This window comes from Larus michahellis, chromosome 4 (genome assembly GCF_964199755.1).
Source record: "Larus michahellis chromosome 4, bLarMic1.1, whole genome shotgun sequence".
Taxonomy (NCBI): domain Eukaryota; kingdom Metazoa; phylum Chordata; class Aves; order Charadriiformes; family Laridae; genus Larus; species Larus michahellis.
Genome location: NC_133899.1, coordinates 2,125,837 through 2,147,983, shown reverse-complemented (window position 1 = coordinate 2,147,983; position 22,147 = coordinate 2,125,837). Strand labels below are relative to the sequence as shown.

General features: G+C 60.5%; 3 protein-coding genes across 11 annotated transcripts in view; 2 read left to right on the top strand and 1 right to left on the bottom strand.

Annotated features, from left to right (window-relative positions):
* The window catches only part of ZFPM1 (zinc finger protein, FOG family member 1), a 34,813-nt gene extending 24,219 nt beyond the window's left edge, over positions 1–10,594 (top strand). Inside the window, exons 4-10 of the mRNA XM_074582717.1 lie at positions 2,301–2,434; positions 4,767–4,869; positions 5,597–5,809; positions 5,944–6,168; positions 7,226–7,321; positions 7,468–7,617; positions 7,800–10,594. Coding sequence (XP_074438818.1) covers positions 2,301–2,434; positions 4,767–4,869; positions 5,597–5,809; positions 5,944–6,168; positions 7,226–7,321; positions 7,468–7,617; positions 7,800–10,015 — 3,137 coding nt within the window. The 3' untranslated portion in view covers positions 10,016–10,594. The remainder of the gene's footprint in view (positions 1–2,300; positions 2,435–4,766; positions 4,870–5,596; positions 5,810–5,943; positions 6,169–7,225; positions 7,322–7,467; positions 7,618–7,799) is intronic.
* A 1,294-nt stretch (positions 10,595–11,888) lies between these two features.
* CIDEC (cell death inducing DFFA like effector c) lies at positions 11,889–14,026 on the bottom strand. The gene is made up of 6 exons (XM_074586858.1): positions 13,979–14,026; positions 13,292–13,364; positions 12,975–13,116; positions 12,718–12,867; positions 12,381–12,565; positions 11,889–12,281 (listed from the first exon to the last, which is right to left on the bottom strand). Exons 2-6 carry the CDS (start codon positions 13,339–13,341, stop codon positions 12,095–12,097), a joined length of 714 nt encoding a protein of 237 aa, XP_074442959.1. The 5' UTR covers positions 13,342–13,364; positions 13,979–14,026; the 3' UTR covers positions 11,889–12,094.
* A 2,245-nt stretch (positions 14,027–16,271) lies between these two features.
* ZC3H18 (zinc finger CCCH-type containing 18) overlaps positions 16,272–22,147 on the top strand; it is a 50,830-nt gene continuing 44,954 nt past the window's right edge. For 3 of the 9 annotated variants that reach the window (XM_074582713.1, XM_074582712.1, XM_074582710.1), the window contains exons 1-2: positions 16,282–16,473; positions 17,178–17,262. The gene's annotated coding sequence lies outside the window, so the exon portion shown is untranslated. Of the gene's footprint in view, positions 16,474–17,177; positions 17,263–22,147 lie in introns of all 9 variants that reach the window. The other 6 variants (XM_074582707.1, XM_074582716.1, XM_074582715.1 and 3 more) reach the window with 4 other exon arrangements.

Genomic DNA, 22,147 nt, shown 5'->3' with positions numbered 1-22,147 from the left:
TTGTTCCCAAAGTGCGGACAATGTGAACACACAGCATCCCCCAGGCTGCCTCGTCCCAGCTCAGCATCGTTTTCCCCGTGCCAAGGGAGAAGCACAGCGATGCCCTGTGGTTAGTTTGAAAAAACACCTTTTTCCTTCTCTTTTTTTTCTGACTGTGTCAATGTGGGCGCAGCCGGGTACCGCGGGGGCTCCGGCAGCATCCCTGGCCGGGCACAGGGACGCCCATCCGAACGGAGAACCGCTCGGCATCACTGGCTGGGGTTCACCGCCGCCCCGTTTTCAGGGTGACACTGGCAGATTGGGCCACCGGACGGTGCCGTGGCCATCGGGCGCTGGCGGGGAGCGGGGCCGGCTCCGGCAACACTATTTTTGTCCCCCTGTCTGGAACGGTTTTCTCTTTATCAGCGCCTGCGTGTTTTCTCTGCTGGGGATTGATACACAGAAGATGAAGTGCTCTGACATGGGAAGTGTCAGGCGAACGCTCTTATCTCGGAGACATGGTCTCCTGACCCAAACGCCGCTGATTACCAGTGAGACAGGGGGAAGGGGGGGCAAAAAGGGGGGGGCACGGGGGGGAGGAGGTGGCAGTTGGACTCCGTTCCCCAAAAGCAGCCAGGCTATATGGGGTGGCAAAGCCAGGGGGAAGCCGCCACTGTTGGGACCGTCCTGGGGATCTGGGGGGTTGCTGAACTCCCCCTGGAGCCTGGGGGGGTGAGGACCAGTGGCCTGGGGATGCTGGGACTGCAATGGTCCTTCGTAGGAGGGACCAGCCGGCCGAGGGGCTGCTGCTGCCCATCCTTGGCGCCGGTTCATGCCAGGAAATAAATCCCATCATCTCCTCAAAGACCCGAACCCTCCTCCTTCTCCCTATCCTGAGATGGAGCCAGTGGGTGCATGGGCAGGGGGGTGCCAGGGATGCGGGATGGGCAGACCCAGCACCGCGCTCACTCCCAAAACCACTTTGTTGGGGATGAAATCCCAGCTAGAAACGGAGCCGGGATCCCCGCAGCCGGGGTGGCTTTCTGAGCGTGCCGGCTCCAAGCCAGCGCCGAGGGCTCCCGGGTTGAAGGCACGGAGGGGTTGCAGGCAGGAGGTGCCACGGGAAGGGGAAGGCAGCCCTGCCTGCACCCCGGCAGGGCGCAGGAGCTGCGGGCAGAGCGCATCTCTCCGCTCGCCGGCATAGGCTGGAGGCTGCGGCACGGGGAGGGAGGCTGGCACGTGCCTAAGCATGGGGACCAGCTTGGTGACCCCAAAGACTTCAGGGACCTTCCAACACTTTTTCTCCAGCCCACGTCCCGGCTGGCAGCAGGTTTTGCCGAGGGGCACTGGCTGCTCCCTTGGGATGCGCTCGGAGCCGCAACCTCGGCAACATAGAGCTTCCTGGTCAGGCAGAGGGGACCCGCAGGTGACATTGGGACCCGGGCAATCGCGGGCGCCACCAACCCGCGCTCACTAGCCAGCACTTCCCGTCTCTCACCTTAACTCACCCCAGCGCCGAGAGGATCCAGATGTCAGCCCGGCTAATAAACACATCAGATTTCAATCTCCGCAGCCATGGGATCGCTTTATCCTCCCTGCGCTCCCAGCTCGGAAAGCAATTTTGCCTTCAAACGAGCGCAGCCTCCTCCCCGCCCACGGGACCCGGGCACCGGCTGCGGCTGCCACGCTGCCCTCGAAGGACGGGGTTCTGCGCAGGTGGCTTTCGGCAGGGATCCCCACCACTGACCCGGAGCACCCTGGGGTGCCGTGAGCCTTCCCAGACACAGCTGGGTGCCCTGGGCACCCTGCCCTGCTGGTTGCCTGGTGGGTCGCTTGCCATCTTCGAGGAGCATCCTGTTTTTTGGGGTGCAGCATCCGGCCCCTTCCCGCTGCGCAGCGAGGGGCAGCCAGCGCACATCCATCTGTGTATTGGTTACCTGCCATCTTATCTGCGCTCCGAAAGACAAAGGCACAGTTAAAACATTTTAGAGCAGCCTTCATAGCGTATTAACATGTTATCTAACCCATTAAACCAGAGGCTTATCAGATAATCAAAGCCATTAAGCCCTGAAGCTGCTGCGACTTTGGGTGCGGGGATGGGAAATGCTCTTTCCGCTCCGCCGCCGTGCTCGGACCCCCCGTGCCGTGCCCGGATCCCCCGGTGAGCGGCCGGATCCCACCCACCCACCGTGAACGCACAGCCCCGGGGCACCCGCCAGCAGCTCTCGGCTCCAAGTGGGTGCCCATGTCCCTGGGGACCTGGGGCTGCCGGGGGTCCGGCTGGGTGGCATCGCACTGATGCTGTGCCTGTCTCCCCGCAGATGAGCTGGATCTGGCCGTGCAGGAGGGGGAGAGGCGGGTGCGAACCCGCAGGAGCCTCCCCGAGGGTTTCTCCTGGGGACCCTTCCAGGGCAGCATCCACAGCGAGCCGGCATCGCCGGGACGCAGCGAGACGGTAAGGAGCACTGCCACAGGCTGCTGGGGACAGTGGTGGGGAAAGTCCCGAGGAAACGAGTTGTTTGGGAAGAGGATTCGATTTGGGAGGGATTTTCCCTGCCTGAGCTCCTGACCCCCTGGGAATCACCTGGTTCGGGTGCCCAGGAGGTTTCCTTCCCCACCGCTCCGAGATCAGAGCATCACAGGGGGCCAGGATGCCGGCTGTCCCCTCCTGCCCATGGCTGCAGGCAAGCAGGCTGCTCGGTGGCACGTGTGTCCTCGCAGAAGAGATGGGGTCTGGGTTTCCCACCCCAAATTTGCTCCCAGGATGTGCCCGGAAAGCGCCAGAGCTCTGCAGCCGGCGGTGAAGGGGCAGGAGGGGAGGCAGCGGCGGGGCTGGTGGCTGTCGGTGGCGGGGGCACACCATCGGCCACACGCTGCGCCAGGGCGAGCATCGGGGGTGTGAGCGAGCATGGGCGTACACGGGTGCGCACGTGGCGGGTTCCTGTGTGTGTACGTAGAGGCGTTGTAGGTGCTGGATCCTTGCATCCCAGCCACATCCTTCCCCCCACACATCCCCCCGGAGCCACACGTGCACAGCTCCAGCCCAGGATCTTCGAGGCCGGAGGATCTCGCCCAGGCTCCGTCCCCACCTCCTTCTCCTCCTCCTCTCTCCTTTGCTCTTTTTCTTTTTCTTTTTTTTTTTTTTTTTTTTTAGCTCAGGCCCGTTTATCTTTGCCGAATTAAATCCTTGATTAACCCTTATCTGCCCAGTTTGGCTCCCTATCTCCCGGTTGGCGCCGTGTGTCCAGACACCCGGTACAGGATGATTGATTTCTTAAAGATATGCGCGGCTTTTTTCTGATACTTCATTTATTGTCTAAATATTTTTGCTCCCATTTCAGCAGCTCTCTTATCGAGCCCGGCTGATGATTCCCAGCCCTGCTCTCCTCTGCCGCTTGCCTCCCTCCCTATCTCTGCTCGGGGAAGCGAGGAAGGAATCGCAGCCCCATCCCTGATACGGGCTGTCGCCCTCGGGTCCCTTCGTCTTTGTTGCTGGCGGCGGCGGGGGGGGGCGGGGTGCAGGGGGTCTCCCCCAAATCCTGCCTGGCTCTGCTTTCTGTCTCCATGTGGGAGATTATCCCGTCCTGAGGTTTTAGTGGGAACTGGGAACACTGGGTGGCTTTAACGCCTCTGTGGCATGGAGCATCGTGTGTGCCCATTGCTGCACTGATGGAGGAGGAGGAGGAGGAGGAAGATGCCTGTCTGCCCCCCCCCGCTGGTCCCATGGGGCTCCTGCAAAACGAGCCTTGCTCTGGAGGGTGTGTAGACCTGCTGGCGGCACCAGCCTAGGGGTCCCAAGTGACAGAGCCCCACGTGCTGGCTCGCCCCAGCTGTCCCCCCCATTCTGTCCCTGCCCTGTATCCCCCCCAGCCCCAGGGTGATGCCCACGGGGGGGACAGCAAGGGCGCAGGGCCATCCCCGATAACGCCGTCCCAGCGGATGCGGAGCAGATAGGGTTTCCGATGGTTATCGGCCGGTGCAGAGCGGAGACACTGACCTCTTTGTTCCAGGGAGAACAAGGAAGGGCTCGCCACGGGGGCTGGGGCCGCTGAGGGGAGCCGGGGCGGACGCCCTGGGGTGCTGGGAGCACCCTGGGGTGCTGCGGGGTGCCCAGACCGTGGGGGGGGACCCACAGTACCCCCCCCCATGCACAGAGTAAATCTGCAAAAGCTCTGCAGAGACCGTCCTCTCCCTCTTGGTCCCGGCAATGGGATGCGGAGGGGCCACCGCAGTCCCCAAGGGAGCCGAGCCTGTGTGCCACCAGCAGCACCCATCCCCGTGTCCCATGCAAAGGGGTCCCTAAGCCCCCAGCCCCGTTTCGCACCCGCTCTCCGCAGAGGCAGGCGGGTTCCCGCAGCAGCGGCGGCAGTGGCAGCAGTGGCAGGAGCGTGCAGGCACTGCGTGTGCACCCGTGGGGCGCGCACACGCGTGTGCGAGCGCCTGCGCGCGGGGGTTTATCACGCTGCCGGCACTCGGCTCCTGGCGGTGATAAGGCCCCAACCGGCTGCGACTGTCAGGCTGAGTTGGAGGGTTTAGAAATATTGGGACGAATAATTAGATTTCATATCGTTACCGCGGCAGCCATCGGAGGATCAGGCAGATTAATTTTCCCCACACACACACTCCCTTTTTGCTCATTAATATTCATTAGAGATGAGGGAAGGCAGAGCTGGGCACGGGCTGAGCAGGGAGCACCGTGACCCCCCCCCCCACTGCCACCCCCCACCCTGACCCCAGGCGTTTGGGGGAGCGATGCTCACCTCCCCCCCCCATCTCCTTGTCCTCAGAGCCCGCCCGTGACGCTGGTGCTGGGGGACGAGAGCTGCTGGCTGTCCCGGCTGCCCCTCGTGCCTGGAGAGCCCGACGCCAACGCCGTGATCTACAGGAAGGGTTGGTACCAGTCCTACACGTCCCCACACCTCGGGGAGGGGGGGGGTGGTCCGGGGGCAGCCAGGCATGGCCACCTTGGTGCTTGGGTGAGGGAAGGGGTGGTGGCGCGGAGGGATGGGTCCCTGTCCACCATCCATCCCGGCACCGGCCATGCCCCCAGCTCGCTGCCGGTGCCTGCCCACCCTAGCCAGCGCCTGTGTCCCCCCCCAGCGTCTGCTCCTCCACCCCCTCCATGACCCCACCGCTGGCAATCCCTGGGGCTTGTCCCCCTGTCCCAGCCCTCCCCGGCTGTGGTGGCTGCCTGGGGAGGTGAGGGAGGGTCCCAGCACGCAGAGGCTGGTGCAAATACTGGGGCCAGCGATGGTGCAAACGTGCAGCTGGGGCAAGACCGGGCGCAAGCGTTGCTGCGCGCCTGGGTGCAGGACGGAGCGGGAGCCTCCTGGCAGGCAGGGCCGTGCCAGGCAGCGCTCAGGCGCGGGCAGACACCGCCATCTCCAGGCAGACGGTGGGGTTTGAATATTACAAATTCATATTCAAAAAAAAAAAAAAAACCAACCAACCAAACCATCTCCAGCGCTCAGCCATGGCCGGCAGGAAGCACCGGGCGCTGCTGGGGGAGCAGGGACAAGGGCAGAAGGGGGTGGGGGGGGCCCAGAGCTGAGCTGGCAGCAGGATGGGGGCTCAGGGGGGATGTCCATGCTGACCGCTGCCCACCCTCTTCCCCCAGATGAAGCCCTGTGGTGCAGGACGACGCGCGCCCTGCGGGAGGATGAGTCCGTGTGTGCCTTCGTGGTGGCAGAGCCGCCGGCCGTCGCCAACCACCACGCGGTGAAAGCGGAGCCCGGCGACTCGCCGTACCCGGCCGCGCTGCACTCCGACATCCAGCTGCTGCCGCAGCAAGCCGGCATGGCTGCCATCCTGGCCACCGCCGTGGTTAACAGTGAGTCCCCGGGGATGGAGGGCATGGGGCTGGGGGCGGGGGGAACGTGGTGCAGCCTGTTGGGACCGTGCCAGGGTCCCCAGCCCATCATGCAAGTGATGGATGTGCCTTCCTTGTCCCTCCCCCTCCGCCAGAAGACGTCTTCCCGTGCAAGGACTGCGGGATCTGGTACCGGAGCGAGCGCAACCTGCAAGCCCACCTGATGTACTACTGTGCCAGCCGGCAGAGCGCCGGCTCGCCCGCCCTGGAGGAGAAGCCCAAGGAGACCTACCCCAACGAGCGCGTCTGCCCCTTCCCCCAGTGCAAGAAGAGCTGCCCCAGCGCCAGCTCCCTGGAGATCCACATGCGGAGCCACAGCGGTACGGCACGGGAGGGCACGGCACGGCACGGGAGGGCACGGCACGGCATGCTGCCACAGCCTGGGGACGCTGAGCCACAGAGTCATAGAGTAGTTGGGGTTGGAAGGGACCTTTAAAGGTCACCTAGTCCAACCCCTCTGCAATGAGCAGGGACATCTTCAACTAGATCAGGTTGCTCAGAGCCCCGTCCAACCTGGCCTTGAACGTTGCCAGGGACAGGGCAGCCTGTCCGTGTTTCACCACCCTCACTGTAAAAGATGGCTTCCTTCTATCTAGTCTAAATCTACCTTCTCTTAGTTTAAAGCCGTTACCTCATGAGGTTCACACAGGCCCACTTCTCGAGCTTGTCCAGGTCCCTCTGGATGGAATCCTGTCATTCAGGTGCGTCTGCTGCACCGCTTGGTGTCGTCCGCAAACTTCTGAGGGCGCGCTCGATCCCACTGTCTATGTCATTGGTGCAGACATTAAACAGTACTGGTCCCAATACTGACCCCTGGGGGACACCATTTGTCACCACTCTCCATCTGGACATTGACCACTACCTTCTGGATGCAACCATCCAACCAAGCCCTCATCCACCAAAGAGTCCACCCATCAAACCCATATCTCACCAGTTTAGAGAGAAGGATGTTGTGGGGGACTGTGTCAAAAGCCTTACAGAAGCCCAGATAGACCATATCTGTAGCTCTTCCCTTGTCCACTGATGTAATCGCTTCATCACAGAAGGCCACTAGGTTGGTCAGGCAGGACTTGCCCTTGGTGAAGCCAAGCTGGCTGTCTCAAATCACATCCCTGTCCTCCATGAGTCACATGCAAGGACCGCAGGAGCCAGCCAAGTGGAGGGTCACAGAGGCTGCGGGGCAGCAGCACAGTGACCAGTTAGATGAGGTTCTCCCGCAGTTGGGTTACTGGTTTGGGGCAGCTCGCATGTAGGTGTTCCCCCATCTGAGCCCTGGAAAGGCGGAGGGGGCATCCTGCTTCCCACAGCTGGTGTCCCCGCGGTCCCTGTCCCCCTCCCCTCGTCACCGAGGCATCTGCCTGTCCGTCCATCCTGCAGGAGAGCGGCCATTCGTCTGCCTCATCTGCCTGTCCGCCTTCACCACGAAAGCCAACTGCGAGCGTCACCTGAAGGTGCACACGGACACCCTGAATGGTGAGTGAGTGCTGCCCAGCGTCCCCGCGGGGACAGCCCTGTCCCCTCCAGCACAGCCTGGGAACGAGGACCCGCTTCCCGTGGGTCTCTCCCTGCCTTGCTGGGTGCCCTCCTGCCCGCTCAGCCCCATGCCACGTTCCCTGCAGGCATGTGCCACAGCTGCGGCTTCATCTCCACCACGAGGGACATCCTCTACAGCCACCTGGTCACCAACCACATGATCTGCCAGCCGGGCTCCAAGGGAGAGGTCTACTCACCGGGGCCAGCCCTGCCCGCCGCCAAACCCCTCGCTCCTGGTGGGTACCGCGGGCCGCAGCTCTGGGGGGCACGTGTGCCAGCACCCTGCGCAGAGCCTGGCATTGCCACCGAGGGCTGCGGCCCCAGACAACTCCGGCTGCGAGGAGGGAGGTGGGGGACAGGGCAAGCATCCCTGTGCCGGGGATGTCGGGTAACGCCGGTGCCTCTCTCCCCTCGGCAGGGCTGAGCCAGACGAACAACGCGTCCCTGCGGAAGTGCAGCCTGCCGGCCTTCCTGCCCGAGGGGCTGCCGGCACTGCCGCAGCAGCACGTGGTGCTGCACGGCCCCCTGCCCGCCCCGCCGCCCGGCCCCGATGGCGGGCCCCCCCCGGCACAGCCTGCCTCGCCCCCTGATGCCAGAGCCGGCAAGCTCTCGCCACCAGCCCAGCCGCAGAACGGAGAAGGTCCTTCATCATCATCCCCCTCCTCCTCCGGCGAGGCCGTCCACATCAAGGAGGAGCCCGTCGGCAGCCCAGCGAGCGAGGCAGAGGTGCCAAAAAGTGGTGGCCTCGGGGAGGGGGGTGGCAGCCCCGACCCCTGCTCCCGGACCTCGTCCCCCCACAGCCTGCCCTCGGCCAAGGTCAAGTCAGAGCTCGCCAGCCCCACGCCGGGCTCCAGCCCGGTGCCCAGCGAACCGGGGACGGGCACGGCCGGCGGCACCGTCTTCCTACCCCAGTACGTGTTCGGCCATGAAGCCGCGGTGGTGCCGCAGGCGTCGGAGATCCTGGCGAAGATGTCGGAGCTGGTGCATAGCCGGCTGAAGCAGGGCCACGGCGGCACGGTGCCGCCCGCCATCTACTCCGGCACGCCGGTGCCCAAGGGTGCCACGTGCTTCGAGTGCGAGATCACTTTCAACAACATCAACAACTACTACGTGCACAAGCGCCTCTACTGCTCCAGCCGGCACCTTGCCGAGGACAGCCCCCCCGGGGCGCGCAAGCTTAAAGCCCTTCCTGGGGCACCCAAGTGTCCCCCCACCCCGGGGACGTTGCTGTCACCCCCAGCGGGTGACAGGCAGGGGACGCCAGCAGGGGACGGGGACGCCGGCCGGGATGCCACGCCACCGGCTGCCCCACCGGAGGTGAAGGCGGAGGACGGGGGCGGCAAAGCGGGGTCCCCCGAGGTGGAGGGGGGGTCGGGGAGGTGCAGCGAGGACAGCCAGAGCCCCGGCAGCTCGGTGGGGGACGAGGGGGACGAGGACCCCAGCAAGACGCTGTGCGAGGCGTGCAACATCCGCTTCAGCCGCCACGAGACCTACGTGGTGCACAAGCGTTTCTACTGCGCCTCCCGCCACGACCCCCCCCTCCGCCGCCCCAGCGCCCCCAAAGTCCCCTTCCTGCCCCAGCCCCTCCGCACCCGCAAACGCCGCAAGCTCTACGAGATCCACGGGGCCGCTCATCGGCCCGCCGAACCCCCGCCGGCCCCCGACCCGCTGCCGGTCCCCGACCCTCCAGGGGCTGTCCTGTCGCCCCGCTCCAGCCCGGATGCCGACGGTCCCATCGATCTGAGCAAGAAGCCGCGGCGGCAGGGTGAACCGGCACCGGCACCGCTGCTCCCCTTGGCCGACTACCACGAATGCACCGCCTGCCGCATCAGCTTCAACAGCCTCGACAGCTACCTGTCCCACAAGAAGTACCAGTGCCCGGCCACCCCGCTGCAGCCCCGCACCCTCGAGCACCTCCAGAAGATGAAGGGGGCCATGGCCGCCCCCCTCAAGGGCCGGCGCAGCCCCGGCAGCCCGAGCGAGGGGGACCCCGAAGGCGTGCGGTTGAGGGCAGCTCCGGCAGGGAGCCCCGGCATCCCTTACCCTGGTGCATCCGGGGCAGACTCACTGCAGCGTCACCCCAAGGGTCCCCTGCCACCCCCAGGGGCGAAGGGACCCCTCTCTGCCTGTCCCTACTGTCCCCTCAACGGGGCCGTCAAGGGCGACCTCCTCGAGCACTTCCGTAATGCCCACGGGCTTTTCGTGGCCAAGCCGGCGGCGGCCGGGCAGGGGCTCCCAGATGCCCCAGTGCCTGGTACCGGCAGGACACCCGAACCCCCACTGCCCGCACCGTCACCCCCCCGGCCGCCCGCCCCCCGCCTCCGCCGGGACAGCTTCAACAGCAAGGAGGGTCGGGATGGCAGCGGCAGCCCCCGGCCCCCTGCCTCACCCCGGCCCCCCGCTTCGCCCGGAGCCCCCGAGGGACTGCGGGAAGCCGCCCGCAAGCCCCCCACGCCCCCCGCCTACACGGACAGGGGGGTGCAGACCCCCCCGGCCAAGGCTGTGCCCGGCCCCGTGCCCAATGGCAACCACAGGTACTGTCGCCTCTGCAACATCAAGTTCAGCAGCCTCTCCACCTTCATCGCCCACAAGAAGTATTACTGCTCCTCCCACGCCGCCGAGCACGTCAAGTAAAGCCCCCACACACTGCCCCCCCGCCACCGTTCATGGGGGGGCTGCAGCAGGTGGGGAACCAAGAAACGATCGCTGGCAATCCCCCCCTTGTGGGGGTCGGGGTGATGGAGGACCCTCCCCCCCCCCAGGAGGCTCTGCCAGGGTGGCTTCAGCATCCAGAGGTCCCTCCGGTGTCCCCAAACCTCTCCCCAGGTTGGGGGTCCCGTGCATCCTGGGCTGAGGACCCTGTGGGGGGAGTGTGGTGCTGGTGGGGGGGCCGGCTCCCCCAGGCCCCCGGTGCATGCAGCACCCCTACCTCTGCCCCTGCTGCAGCCGGGGCCGGTGCTGCAGGGAAACTGAGGCAGGGGGCAGGCACATAGTCCTGCCCTGGCCGGGGGGCTGCGGGGGGGCTCTGCCCCCAGGTAGACACTACAGGGATGGGGAGGGGGCATGGCATGGCTGGGCTTGGCCCTGGGCACCCCAGGAAGCGTGTGGGTGCCCCCCCAACACAGACCGGACCCTGCAGGGAGACAGCACTGAAGCCGAGGATGAAGCAACCCTGGAAACCGTGTGTATAAGTGTGTACAGAAATAAATATGTCTAATAAAGCCGGGCTGCCGCCTGCCTGCGGGTGGGGGACACTGCAGGGGCCACCATCGCCCTGTGGGGGCATCGGTCTGGGCATGCGGACGTTGGGCATGTATAGCCACGGGGTGTCAGGGGCAGCCTGCCATAGCGGGGCAGAGCATGGCATCCCCGCGCTGTCCCCGGCACCCACCTCGGCCTGGGTGTCGCATGTCTGTGTCATGGGGGATGCAGCCTACCAGCCCCCAGGCTGGGCTCCAGGTGGTGCTGGGTAGCAGGCTGATAGCTCGTTAATTATTTGGCTAATGAAGCCCCCACAGCCCCCGGGTGGGCTCTGCTGGCCCAAACCTGGTTCTGGTTTCTGCCACGTTGGCTGTTCCCACGCTGGAGCCTCAGACCCTGCAGTGGGGTCCCCAGGTGAGTGTGGCACAGGTCCCATGTCCCCTGCAGTACCTCACGGGAGGGGGGGGGGGGGGGGGGTCACCTAAGCACCCCCAGAGCAAGGCTTCTCTCACCTCCCCACAGCTACCCCTAGTGCTTCCCAGTACAGAGCAAGGGGGGAGTGGGTTGTTCCCCTCTGTCCCAGCTTGCCCACCCCGGCTGGCAGGGCTTGCACTTCAGGGAGCCAGTCTGGGCTCCCCACCTCCCACTCAGGGACAGCCGCCCCCCCCATCCCCTCCGCTGCCCCGTCTGTGTTTTGTTTCCCAGTCTGGCATCCCTGGAGCTGCGGTTGCGGTCCTCAAGGGGCATGGCCAGGGCAGCACCAGCCCATGGGGTTGTGCAAGGCTGGGGCTGCAGCAGCTCCCCCTGCACAGGGCTGCCAAGGGGGCCGAAAACACCCACCCCAGGGCAGGAGGGGTGCATCCCTCTGTGACAGTCCTGCTTTATGTGCCAATGGCACAGTCAGGCTCCTGAGCAGCAGGGCCACAGGGCAGCACAGGGCAGGGACAACTTTCATCCCTTGAAGCGGAGCAAGAGCAGGCTTTGTGCCAACTGCCATGGGCAAATGGGTTTGGGATGAAGGAGCCCCTCTACACTAACCCCTCCTCATGGCTTGCCTGCAAGGCCAGAAGCCGGGGGGGCTCAGCTCCATGCCAGGGGGTGGAGGCCAGGCCCTGCATGCCAGCCGGGATGCTGGAGTGATAGGAAAGAGGACAAAGGCAGCAGCTCCCTTGAGGAGCGCTTGCGACAGGTCCCCTCCTTGCATACTCTTGCACCACCACCCAACACAGCCCCAGCGTGCCAAGTGGGGTAAGTGGCTGAGTTCCCCCCCAGCCCCCCCATCCAGCAAGTGATATGAGATGCAGCTGAAGTCAGTAGAGCTTTACTTAAATAAATATATTTACAGAGTAGTAGATATTACAGAGAAGAGCCGGCTGTGCTCAGCCAGCGGGGTGCAAGGAGAGGTTGTGCCAGGCACCATGGCAGCCTCCCCCCAGGCATTGACCTAGCAGGGTACCGGGAGCCCCAGGGACTGGGGGGTTGACAGAGGAGGGGGAACAGGGCACTCGACCCTCACTGCAGTGTCTTCCTGCGGGGCAAGGGTGGGAGGCTGCAGGGCAGGAGGCTCTGAAGTGCTGGGCTGGTCTCCGTCTCCTTCGGCTCCTCCGTGGCATCCAGAAGCTGCTGCATGTAGCAGGAGGTGCCAAGCAGGACGTGGCCAGTGGCCTGCATGGTGAAGAGTGTCCAGCGCAGGGCTTCCCTGGGTAGAGAGGAAGGGAGTGAGCATCTCTCCTTGCACCTCCACTGCAGCATCCCCATTCCCAGAGCTATCTCCAGCCCGCCGCCCCCCAGCACTCACTTCATCAGCCGCTTGGCCCCATAGCAGCGCAGGTCATAGGACATGCTGTAGGTGCCGTAGAGCGTGGCTTTGACATTGAGGCAGCCCAGGTCCCGCGGATTGGTCTTGTAGAGGTCAAATGTGACACACGCAACATCGATCCTCCGAGGGGGCTTGCGGGACAGGCTCAGCTGGTAACCAGGGGTCTAGGGGAAACAGGACTGGGGTTACCCACCCTCCTGGTCCCACCTCACCCAGCATGCCAGGTACCTCCCAGCCCAGCATCATCTCCCCACTGATGCCAGCAAGGGATACAGATGGGACAAAGCAGGCTCCTGCCACCCAGAGGTGCACTCACCTTAGAGGGAGCCCAGGTCTGCCCCTTGCTCAGAGCCATCAGCACTGTGCCCTCCTCCAGCGTCCGGAAGAAAGCCTCTGTCTCCACCACTGTTCCATCCTCATCCAGCACCAGCGAGACAGGACCCGGGGCGAGCAGGGCGCTCTGAGCCTGTAAGGGTGCTGGGAGTGAGCGGAGGAGGCCAGCCCACCACCCACCTGGGAGGATGGACAGTCCACCGGCAAACAGACAGACAGCCCGCCCACCCCCCAGCTCACCTGGCGCAGCAGCTCAGCGAGGCTGTGTGCCATGATGCCCTTCCGCAGACTGCGGTCCCAGTTGCAGACACGGAAGGGTCGGGGTCGTGGGGCTGGGCTTGACAGCAGCTGCTGGGTCATGGAGGCACTTGCTGAGACACATCTGGGGAGGGAGAGAGGGATCGGGGTGTCCTGAGACCCACCACCAGTCCCGGCCTGTGCCAGCCTCCCCCAGTCTCAGTGGGGAGCAGCACATCCACCCAGGAGGGCTGAGACACGCTAAAGCAGGGAGGGCTCTGGTGTCCCCCACCCCAGGGACAGTGGCTCCCAGCACTTACTTGGAGACAGGGGCAGCCAGGCGCAGGCTCAGGGACTTGGCATAATCCATCTTTGCAAGGAGCACAGTACAGCCTGAGAGGGAGAAAGGATTCAGCCCTGGGCAGGGGTGGTCTCCAGCTCCTCTCCACTCCAGGACACCCCTTCCCACCAGCACCTCCTCTGCTTAGCTCCAGCACAGCAATGAGCCAGTGCCCCGGCACAACTGTCTTTTCACAGGGGCTGTGCCTGCCCTTTGGCCAGGGCCAGGCTGGCGGCAGCCACCCAGGCAGAGTCCGCTGCCAGCATGGCTCTTGCGCAAAGCGGCACGTGGGACCTGAGTCATTGCTGGAGCAAAGGTGAGACACAGGGCTGTACCCTTGCCCCAGCTCCTCAGGAGGCAACACGGGGTTTGGGAGTCAGGAACACCCATGGTGGCACCCCCCCAACCCTACTGCTCCAGGGAGACGTCCAACCAGGAACCTACCGGGATGGTCCTGTGGAGCATCCCCATCCCCATCCCCATCCCCATCCCCATCCCCATCCCCATCCCCATCCCCATCCCCATCCCCATCCCCATCCCCATCCCCATCCCCATCCCCATCCCCATCCCCATCCCCATCCCCATCCCCATCCCCATCCCCATCCCCATCCCCATCCCCATCCCCATCCCCATCCCCATCCCCATCCCCATCCCCATCCCCACTCACCTCCAGCAGACACCAACACCCTCTCCACTGGATCGTTCCTACCCACCCCACCTCACGTTATATATCTGTCACCCAGAGACCCCGCCCACCCAGCCCCACCCCTCTTGCCTCAGCCAATCGCCTCCCGTCCTGCTGCCACAAGGGGTGTGGCCAATCCCGGGGGGCGGGGCCAGCCCGGCAGCGCTTCCCGGGCTGCTGGTGGGGTGATGGAGCATCCTCCAGCCCAGACCCACCAGCAGCCCACGGGCTGCCCGGGCACCGCTCCTCCTGGCTGGTCCCAGCAAGCCCCCTCCCAGTGCCCCCGGTAAACAGCCTCCTGGGCATTTTACATCCCTGGAAGACCTCCCCTGCGCCTCCCGGGGCTGAATTTGGCCTCAGGTCAGAGACCTGAGAAGGGCGAGGGGCCCACGGGGCTGTTGCAACAGTTGGGGCAAGGGGCACGGCGTTTGGTGCCCTGGGGTTGCCAAAGCGTGGTTGGAGCCCACCCAGCTGGAGGGGAAAGAGCCGCTGTGGTTCCCAGGAGATCTGCAGCAGAGCAGGATGCAGTGGTGTGCCCGGGGGGGCTGGTGGCCCAGGAATTTGGGGCTTGGGGCTGCTGCAAAGGGTGCTGAGCCAGGGCACAGGGCCACAACGGTGCTGCGCTCCCCCAGGGTGTGGGGCTACCTCCTGGCTTGGGCAAGGAGCGGTGGGCATCGGGATCCTGCAAAAGCAGCGGCCCTGGGGCAGATGGGGTGGAGGACCAGGAGATCAGGCATGGCTAAAACCCTGCGGGCATGCACTCAGTGTGGGCAGCAAGCCCTGGGGAGGGAGAAGCCCAGGCAGCCTGGAAGCTGGGAGCACTAATGAGGGGAACTCATCAACACTTGGGTTAATGAGGAGGGATGGGGCGCTGAGCAGGCTGGCAGGGACCCGCCACGATGCTCCGGCTGCTGGCGCTTGCTCACATTGGCATCGGTGAAAGCCAGAGCAGCGCCCACAGTGACATCCAGGCCGGAGAGGGGGTGTGAAAGCACGGAAAAAGGCCATGAGCCATCGCCTCCAGCATGTCTGTGAGCGTGTGGATGCGTGTGGCATGCTTCTGTGCACACATACGTGTTCCTCCATCTGTGCCAGCGTTATGTCCACGTGTGTGTGTGTCTGTCTGTCTCCGTGCATGTCCATATCCAGATGTGCATTTGCATGTCTCTGTACCTCTGTGTGTCTACGTACATACATTTATGTGTACATCACTGTGCGTGCCTGTTCATCTATGTCAGCACGTGCACACACATGGAGGTACGTGCTACAGAGTGTGCGCAGACATGCACACCTCTACAGGCCTGCATGCAGGCACGGCTACCTGCGTGTTCATACGTGCAGCTCCGTGAGCATGCCTGCACACAGGTGTAGCTCCATGTGTGGCTGTACCCACAGTCACACATACACGGGTGACCCTCTGCGTGCACACACAGTATCATAGAATTGCCCAGGTTGGAAGGGACCTTTCACTGAGTCCAACCATCAACCGAACTCTGACAAAACCACCACTGAACCATGTCCCTCCGCACCACGTCTACCCGTCTTTTAAATGCCTCCAGGGATGGTGATTCCACCACTTCCCTGGGCAGCCTGGTCCAGTCTTTGGTAGCTCTTTTTGTGTAGAAATTTTGCCCGATATCCAATCTAAACGTCCCCTGGAGTAACTTGAGGGGCGTTTCGTCTTGCCCTGTTGCTTGTTACTTGGGAGAAGACACTGACACACACACACACACCCCTCGCTACCCCCTCCTTTTAGGGAGCCGTAGAAAGCGATAGGGTCTCCCTTCAGCGTCCCTTTCTCCAGGCCGAACACCCCCAGCTCCCTCAGCTGCTCCTCCTCAGACTCGTTCTCCAGACCCCTCACCAGCTCCGTTGCCATTCTCTGGACTCGCTCCAGAATCTCAATGTCTTTCCTGTAGTGAGGGGCCCAAAACTGGACACAGTATTTGAGGCGGGGCCTTGTACAGGAGGGACGGTCACTGCCCCAGTCCTGCTGGCCACACAATTCCTGACGCAAGCCAGGATGCCGCTGGCCTCCTCGGCCACCTGGGCACACTGCGGCTCATATTCGGCCGATCCTTTTCGGCCGGGCAGCTCTCCAGCCGCTCTTCCCCAGGCCTGTAGCGCTGCGCGGGGTTGTTGTGACTCGGGTGCGGGCCCCGGCGCTCGGCCCTGCTGAACCCCGCACCGCCGGCCTGGGCCCACGCACCGGGCCCGGCCCGCTCCCAGGCGGGGAGTTGAGTAAACGGCACCCGCCCTCCCCCGCCCTCCCCCCGCCAGGGGCCGTCGCGCTCGGATGACGTCACGCCATGGCCGCCCTGCGCCGCCGCGAGTAGAGGCCCGGTCCCGTCCCGCGCCGCCGCTTCGCCGCCCGCCCCCCCCCCTCCCCGCCCCCGCGCTTCACCCCGGCCCGGCCTCCCCCCTCTTCCTTCCACGCCGCCCCGGCCCGGCCCGGCCCGCCGCGCCCGCCCTCTCAGGTGAGCCGCTGCCCGGCACGGCCGCGCTCGGCGGGCGCCGGCTGCGGCCTAGCGCCGGGGAGGGGGGGCGGGCCCGGGCGCCGGTGGAACTGGGGAGGGGGGGCGGCGGCGGCCTCAGGTGGGGGGAGCTCCGGTGGGGGATGCTGGGGAGCGAGGGCATCCCCCGGGGAAGTGGGGGAGCATCCCTCGGTGGGGGTGCTGGGAAGGGAGGGGCGGCTCTCGCTGGGAATGGTCCGCGCGGGGGTGCGGTGCGGTTTGGGAAGGGGGGTGTGGGGAGGGAAGCGGCAGTTGAAGGCGATGAAAGGGCCCCGGTTTGCGGGGGGGGGGGGGCGGGGCTTGGGGAGGGTAGCCCCGGGGGGAAGGAGGACTTTCGGGTGTGGATGAGGGGTACGTGGGGGGGTCCTTAGTTTGCGGGGGCATGTGGGGAGGGCCGCCCTGTTTGGCGGGGGTGCAGTCTTATTTGGGGGGGGGGGGATGCTGAGGAGGGGCAGCCCTAGCTAAATGGGGGGATGCTGGGGATGGGAAGGGGGCAGCACCTGCTTGGGAGGTGGGGGGAGGCATAGTTTTGGATGGGTGTTATGGAAGGGGGTAGTCTCAACTAGGGGTGTCTTGGAGCGGGGGGTGCACCTCGTCTTCTGGAGGGCAGTGCGAGGGGTGGTTGGACCCCAGGGGTGCAGGCAGCTCTGACTTTCCTCTGTCCCCAGGCAGGTGGGAACAGGGAGAGCTCCAGCAGCCTTGGCCCCGGGGGGCACAGCGGAAGGACCTCAGCCTGGCAGGAGGCCCCGTGAGGTAAGGGAGGGGCAGAGGGAGCTGGGGGCCAGGGCGAGGAGAAGGGCCAGGAACCCACAGCGGCACCAGCTGCACATGGGGTCCATCCATCCTGTGTTGGGCGGATGGGTACATCTCGCATGGGGGGAGGTCTCTTCTTGCCACGGGTGGGTGCATCACCCATGTAGCACTGCTTTGTGTTGTCCGCCCAGCGCAGCAGGAGCTGTGAGGTGCTCCTCTCTACTCAGAGCTGCCGTTGTCTTTGCAAGTGCTCTAACACGTAGCTGCTGCAGGTGGTTTAAATTCCCTCCATGGGTCGCCTCAGCAGAGCTGTCTCTTCTCAGAGCTGTCCTTTCGGCATCCACACTAACAATATTTTATTTTTACTGCCATCGGTAGCTCAGCTCGCTCTTCTGAAACAACTGTTAACAGTTGCTTTGGCTTTAGCAAGAGCAGCACCTCCAAGGCGTGAATTCTTTCTCCTGATCTTCCTAAGGTTTGTCTAGATTAAAGAAAAGGGTCAGAGTCTAATCCAGACAACTCTTTGCACTGCTGCTGATCCAATGTTCAGAGTAGAGTTAGCCTCTTGAGTCTGATTATCCACAAATCCTACAGAACGCCAGTATAGTTGCACTTGTTTTCTGTCATGGGACCAAGGCACTGATAATTCAAAATTAGCATTTGCCAGCGGAGAGCTGCAGGAAGAGCTCTGTGTGCTCCAGCAATAGGAAAATCAGTTACACTATGAAAACAAACTCCAGCTGCTTACAGTGCCATTTCTCTTCCAGTTTCAGTCCCAAAGTCTGCCTAACAGAAAGCAGTGGTTAACATTCTGAATCAGGGCTCTCTGAGCTCTTCTTTAAAAATCGGCTGGCTGAAGATGGCTGTCACCAAGCAGTTCTGTTAAATTAAGGCCAAAAGGCGTCTCACTTTTCTGCATTAAAAGCTTCCCTGATGGCTGCTATGTAATTGAAGTTTGCTGTGTATCTTCAAAGTCAGTGCTTCTCTGAGGATGGCAGATAACCATGTATTTAGTTAGTTAACACTGTTAAAGACCATAGTTTCATTCAAAGTAAAGGACTGGGGGCTTTGCTTTTTCAGTTTTACATGAAGTTCCTTTCCTGGATCATGAGGCATTGTATTTCCTTCTGCTGTTGTTGCTACTCTTCCTATTTTTTCCCCATTGTTATTCCTACCCATTGCTTTCATTTTACTTCTGTTTTCCAGTTCTTTGTTCCAAAAATCTTTTTGCAGTTTGTTTCTCTTCTCACCTGTCCTATCAGCACTATTTCCCATTCATTCTCCTCAACTCCCTCATCGTACTTCACCCGTCCTCATGGCTTGACTTAGACCGTGTTCCAGAACTTTTCTGTTCTGCATTAAGCCCTGGTCTTCATGTATCCGATTAATGGAAAAGCTTTGATTTTGCATCAAGTTGTTTGGCTATTAGAAAGCAGAAAAACTACTTTCTGCTATCACAATGGTTTCTGCCTGAAAAAAAGAGGTTCTTTGGCCTCTGCCCTGCAGTGTTTGTCAGAAAATGCCAGGAGCTGTGAGGTCTCTGCTGGGCATACAGAAGTTGGGTATGAGCTGGCTCTTGCTATGTGACTGACAATTTATAGGATTTCGAGATTGAAGCTCCTGTTTTCTGTAGGGTACTCGGTGCCTTCCTGCTACTGGAGGTGCTGGAATTGTCCGAGTTGTTGGTTCCCATACTATATCCAAAGTGTTTTCCTTGTTCACTTGGAAAAAGCTTATTGTGGCATCGTATAAAGGCTCATCCTTGGAGGGAAGAATTGAATGAATGGAAATAATGCTTGCTGGGAATATTTTTGACTTAGTGGCTGTTTCAAATCCTGTCTTAACTCACTGCTTTATCCTATAGGTGCTGCTGTGGGTTAGAGTAAGCTGCCATCCTGTCCATACTAGTTCCTGTTCATCTGCTCCCAAGACACTACCTACAGCAGCAAGTCAGTTAGTTGTACACAAAGCTTAACTTTGGATTAGCTGAAGATGCTGCTCAAACTTTTCATGAGTTCTAATTGAAAACAGCACAGCATAGAGTAATAAGAAACAGAGTTTGAGCCTCCTGCCAGCAATAGGCACTGTCGAGAGCCACAAATCCAGAATCCGCATCAGTAAAATGCTGCACTGCCTTAGAGCAGTGTCCGAGGTACACGTGTGACCACAGACTAAAACCTGGTTGGCATTTCAGCCGTCTAATTTTGTACCTTTTGATGCTGTTCATTTAACAAAGAGTAGAAGTTCGTCTTGATCTTGGAAACAGACGTGCTGCTAAGCGTTCCAGTGCTCTGACTTGTCTACTTCTTGCCTTGGGCAAATCGCTTAACAAAAGCGTAAGGTTAAAAATAATTATTTAAAATGTATCCTGGTAAACATAACCCACGAATATTGAAGTTAAATTTTAAAAACAACTTAAGCAGCAAAGGGCTTTCCTCTTACTGCTTTTAGTGCTGTGTCAAGACTTCTTAATCTCAGTGCTGTATTTTAAGTTTAAAAAAAAGTCTTAGATATTGTTAAGCTTTGGAAAAAAGTATTATAACGTGGCTGAAGCAGATGAATGTAAATTTCCCTAACACCACCTCAATGTATAGTGCCTTTTTATCTGGGGTGTGAGGGGGAAATCTGTGTAATTTTAAATATTTTCCGGTAAGGCTATGAGACTTAAATGGGAACACAGAACAAGGTGGGCCCCTTCATTATTGCATCCAAGTCCTTGCAGGTGAGGACAGCCACACGAATGCCTAGCTTAGAAGAAGCATCTCTGTTCCATGCAAGCCATGAAACACTGACAAAGCTAAGGATTAGTTAATGCTTCATTCCCTAATTCGAAAAATTCCAGAGCTCAGTCTGTGAAACTTCAGCACTACCTCTTGTTGCATATGTATTGTGTAACTAAAAGCTTCTCTTTTCCACCAGACCTGATTCTGTTTGTAAATGGGCCGTCTTGAAGGCAAGTCAGGGCTGTGTGCTGAACGAGCCTTCTGTCTGTGCCTCTTCCAGCAGCCTGCACGCGTACAGGGAGCGAGGGGCTGCAGGGAAAGAAGGCAGGCTTGTGCCAACAAAAGCCGCAGATTGTTGCACCCAAACGTCCCCTAGGACACCAGGCTGTTCTAGCCTTTCTCATCCTGCGCCTAGATGGTGCTAGGCACCTCTCTTCCGAGTACTTTCCATCATTTCTAGATAGGTGTTGACCAAAGGGCCCAATTTAGGTTTGCAAAAACTGCCAGGTGTTCTCAGCTGTCGCTGAGCGCAGTGGGGTTCTGCTTGGGCTGCTGAGTATGATGCAAAGGTACTGCTACTGAAAACAGCATGATAAAGCCCCAGGCTTCTTATTTAGGAGATTTCTTTACTTTGTGTTTTTGGTAGGCTGTCTTTAATATTGCTGCCTCACAGCACTGGCAGGGACACTGCAAGCCAACAGGGACTGCCTGGGGGCACGAGGACCCAAAGGGAGCAGCTGGAGGGAAAGTCTTGCCAGAGCTGAGTGTTACCTGTGGGTACAGCAAGTGCCATCTGGCTCACACCTGGGAGGATGGCACGTGCTTACTGCAGGTGGGACGGCTGGAAAGTTGAGCTGCCAAATCCTCGATTTCTTTACTGAGAATGTGAGAGCTGCTTTTAAGGGGCTTTCAACTCAATGAGGCACGCGTAAGTGGTTCTAGAGGCAGTGAAGACACGCTTTCGGCTGCAAGTGCACCCTACTATTGCATTTGCTCCAAAGCCTCTCAATGGCAAGGCTGTACCAACTTGTTTAGCCTGTCAAAGTGAGGGTTTTGTAAGCCTCATCTGAAACACTTAGTGACCTGTTCTGAACTAGTCTGCTTCAGACCTGCAGAAAATGAAAATTTGACACACGCTGAGCAAATGAAGTCAGTTTTGTGATAGAAGGTGTTGTGCGGCTTTGACCAAGTAGGCTTTGCCTAAACTGCTTGCAATTTTAAAGATATCTCTGAAGATAAAACACTGCTAAATGAGAAGTAGCATTATATATCTGGTTCTTGCCCCGTCATCCTGAGCTACAAGTCAAACAATCTTATCTGTAGGTTAGAAGTTAATTTTTTGCTTTTATAGCTGGTTTTAAAGACAGTAAGAAACTGGCTTGGTTTTAAGGCATAAAAATTCCAAGCTTATGATGAAGGGTGAAACCTGTGGATTTCTGCTCTGCCGCTTATGTCAGTGTTGCTCAATTTGAAATATTTCCGTGTAGTCATTTTTCTTAGGTTTTTGCGTTTGGGACATGCTCTTTAAACTGGAGTTAAACTTCCTACGTGGAAAGAATAAATCCGTTAGAGCTTGAAAGGAAGCTTGAGTGGCTAGAGCAAGGACTCTAGCACTTCACAAAATTCTTAGTATAGTGTTCTTGCCTTTCATAACATTCAGTTGTGGGGTTTTTTTCTACAAACAAGAGACTACAAGTAATACCGACTAGCTCACCCATCTGGAGTTGTGCGTCTGTGACATTGCTGTTGCCCAAAAGCTTGTTACTGGGACGCTACGCCTTCATCCCTCGCTCTCCTCCTGGGCTCAGAGCCTTGGGGCTGCACCGGACTAAGGAACGGCCGGAGGGTCCATTATCATCTTGATGTCCCTCTTGCCAGAGGAGTTGCTGTGGCGGTGAGTTCGTGAGAGGCTAACCTGACTTTTGGATGGCTGTGAGAGCAGTAACTTGCCATTGTGCAGCAGAAATGCTATCTAGTCCTAACATCAGCCTGACAGTTTTCTTTTAATTTCCATCTCTCTATTTTTTTTTTTTTTTTTGCTTCCCATTTTACCTTTGCATATCATGGGTTTGCTTTAGGGCGTTCCCATGCAATTGCACGTAAGATTGGAGCAAAAACTCTTGACTGCTTGGCCCTGGAGTATCTTTTCTTGCCTACTGGTG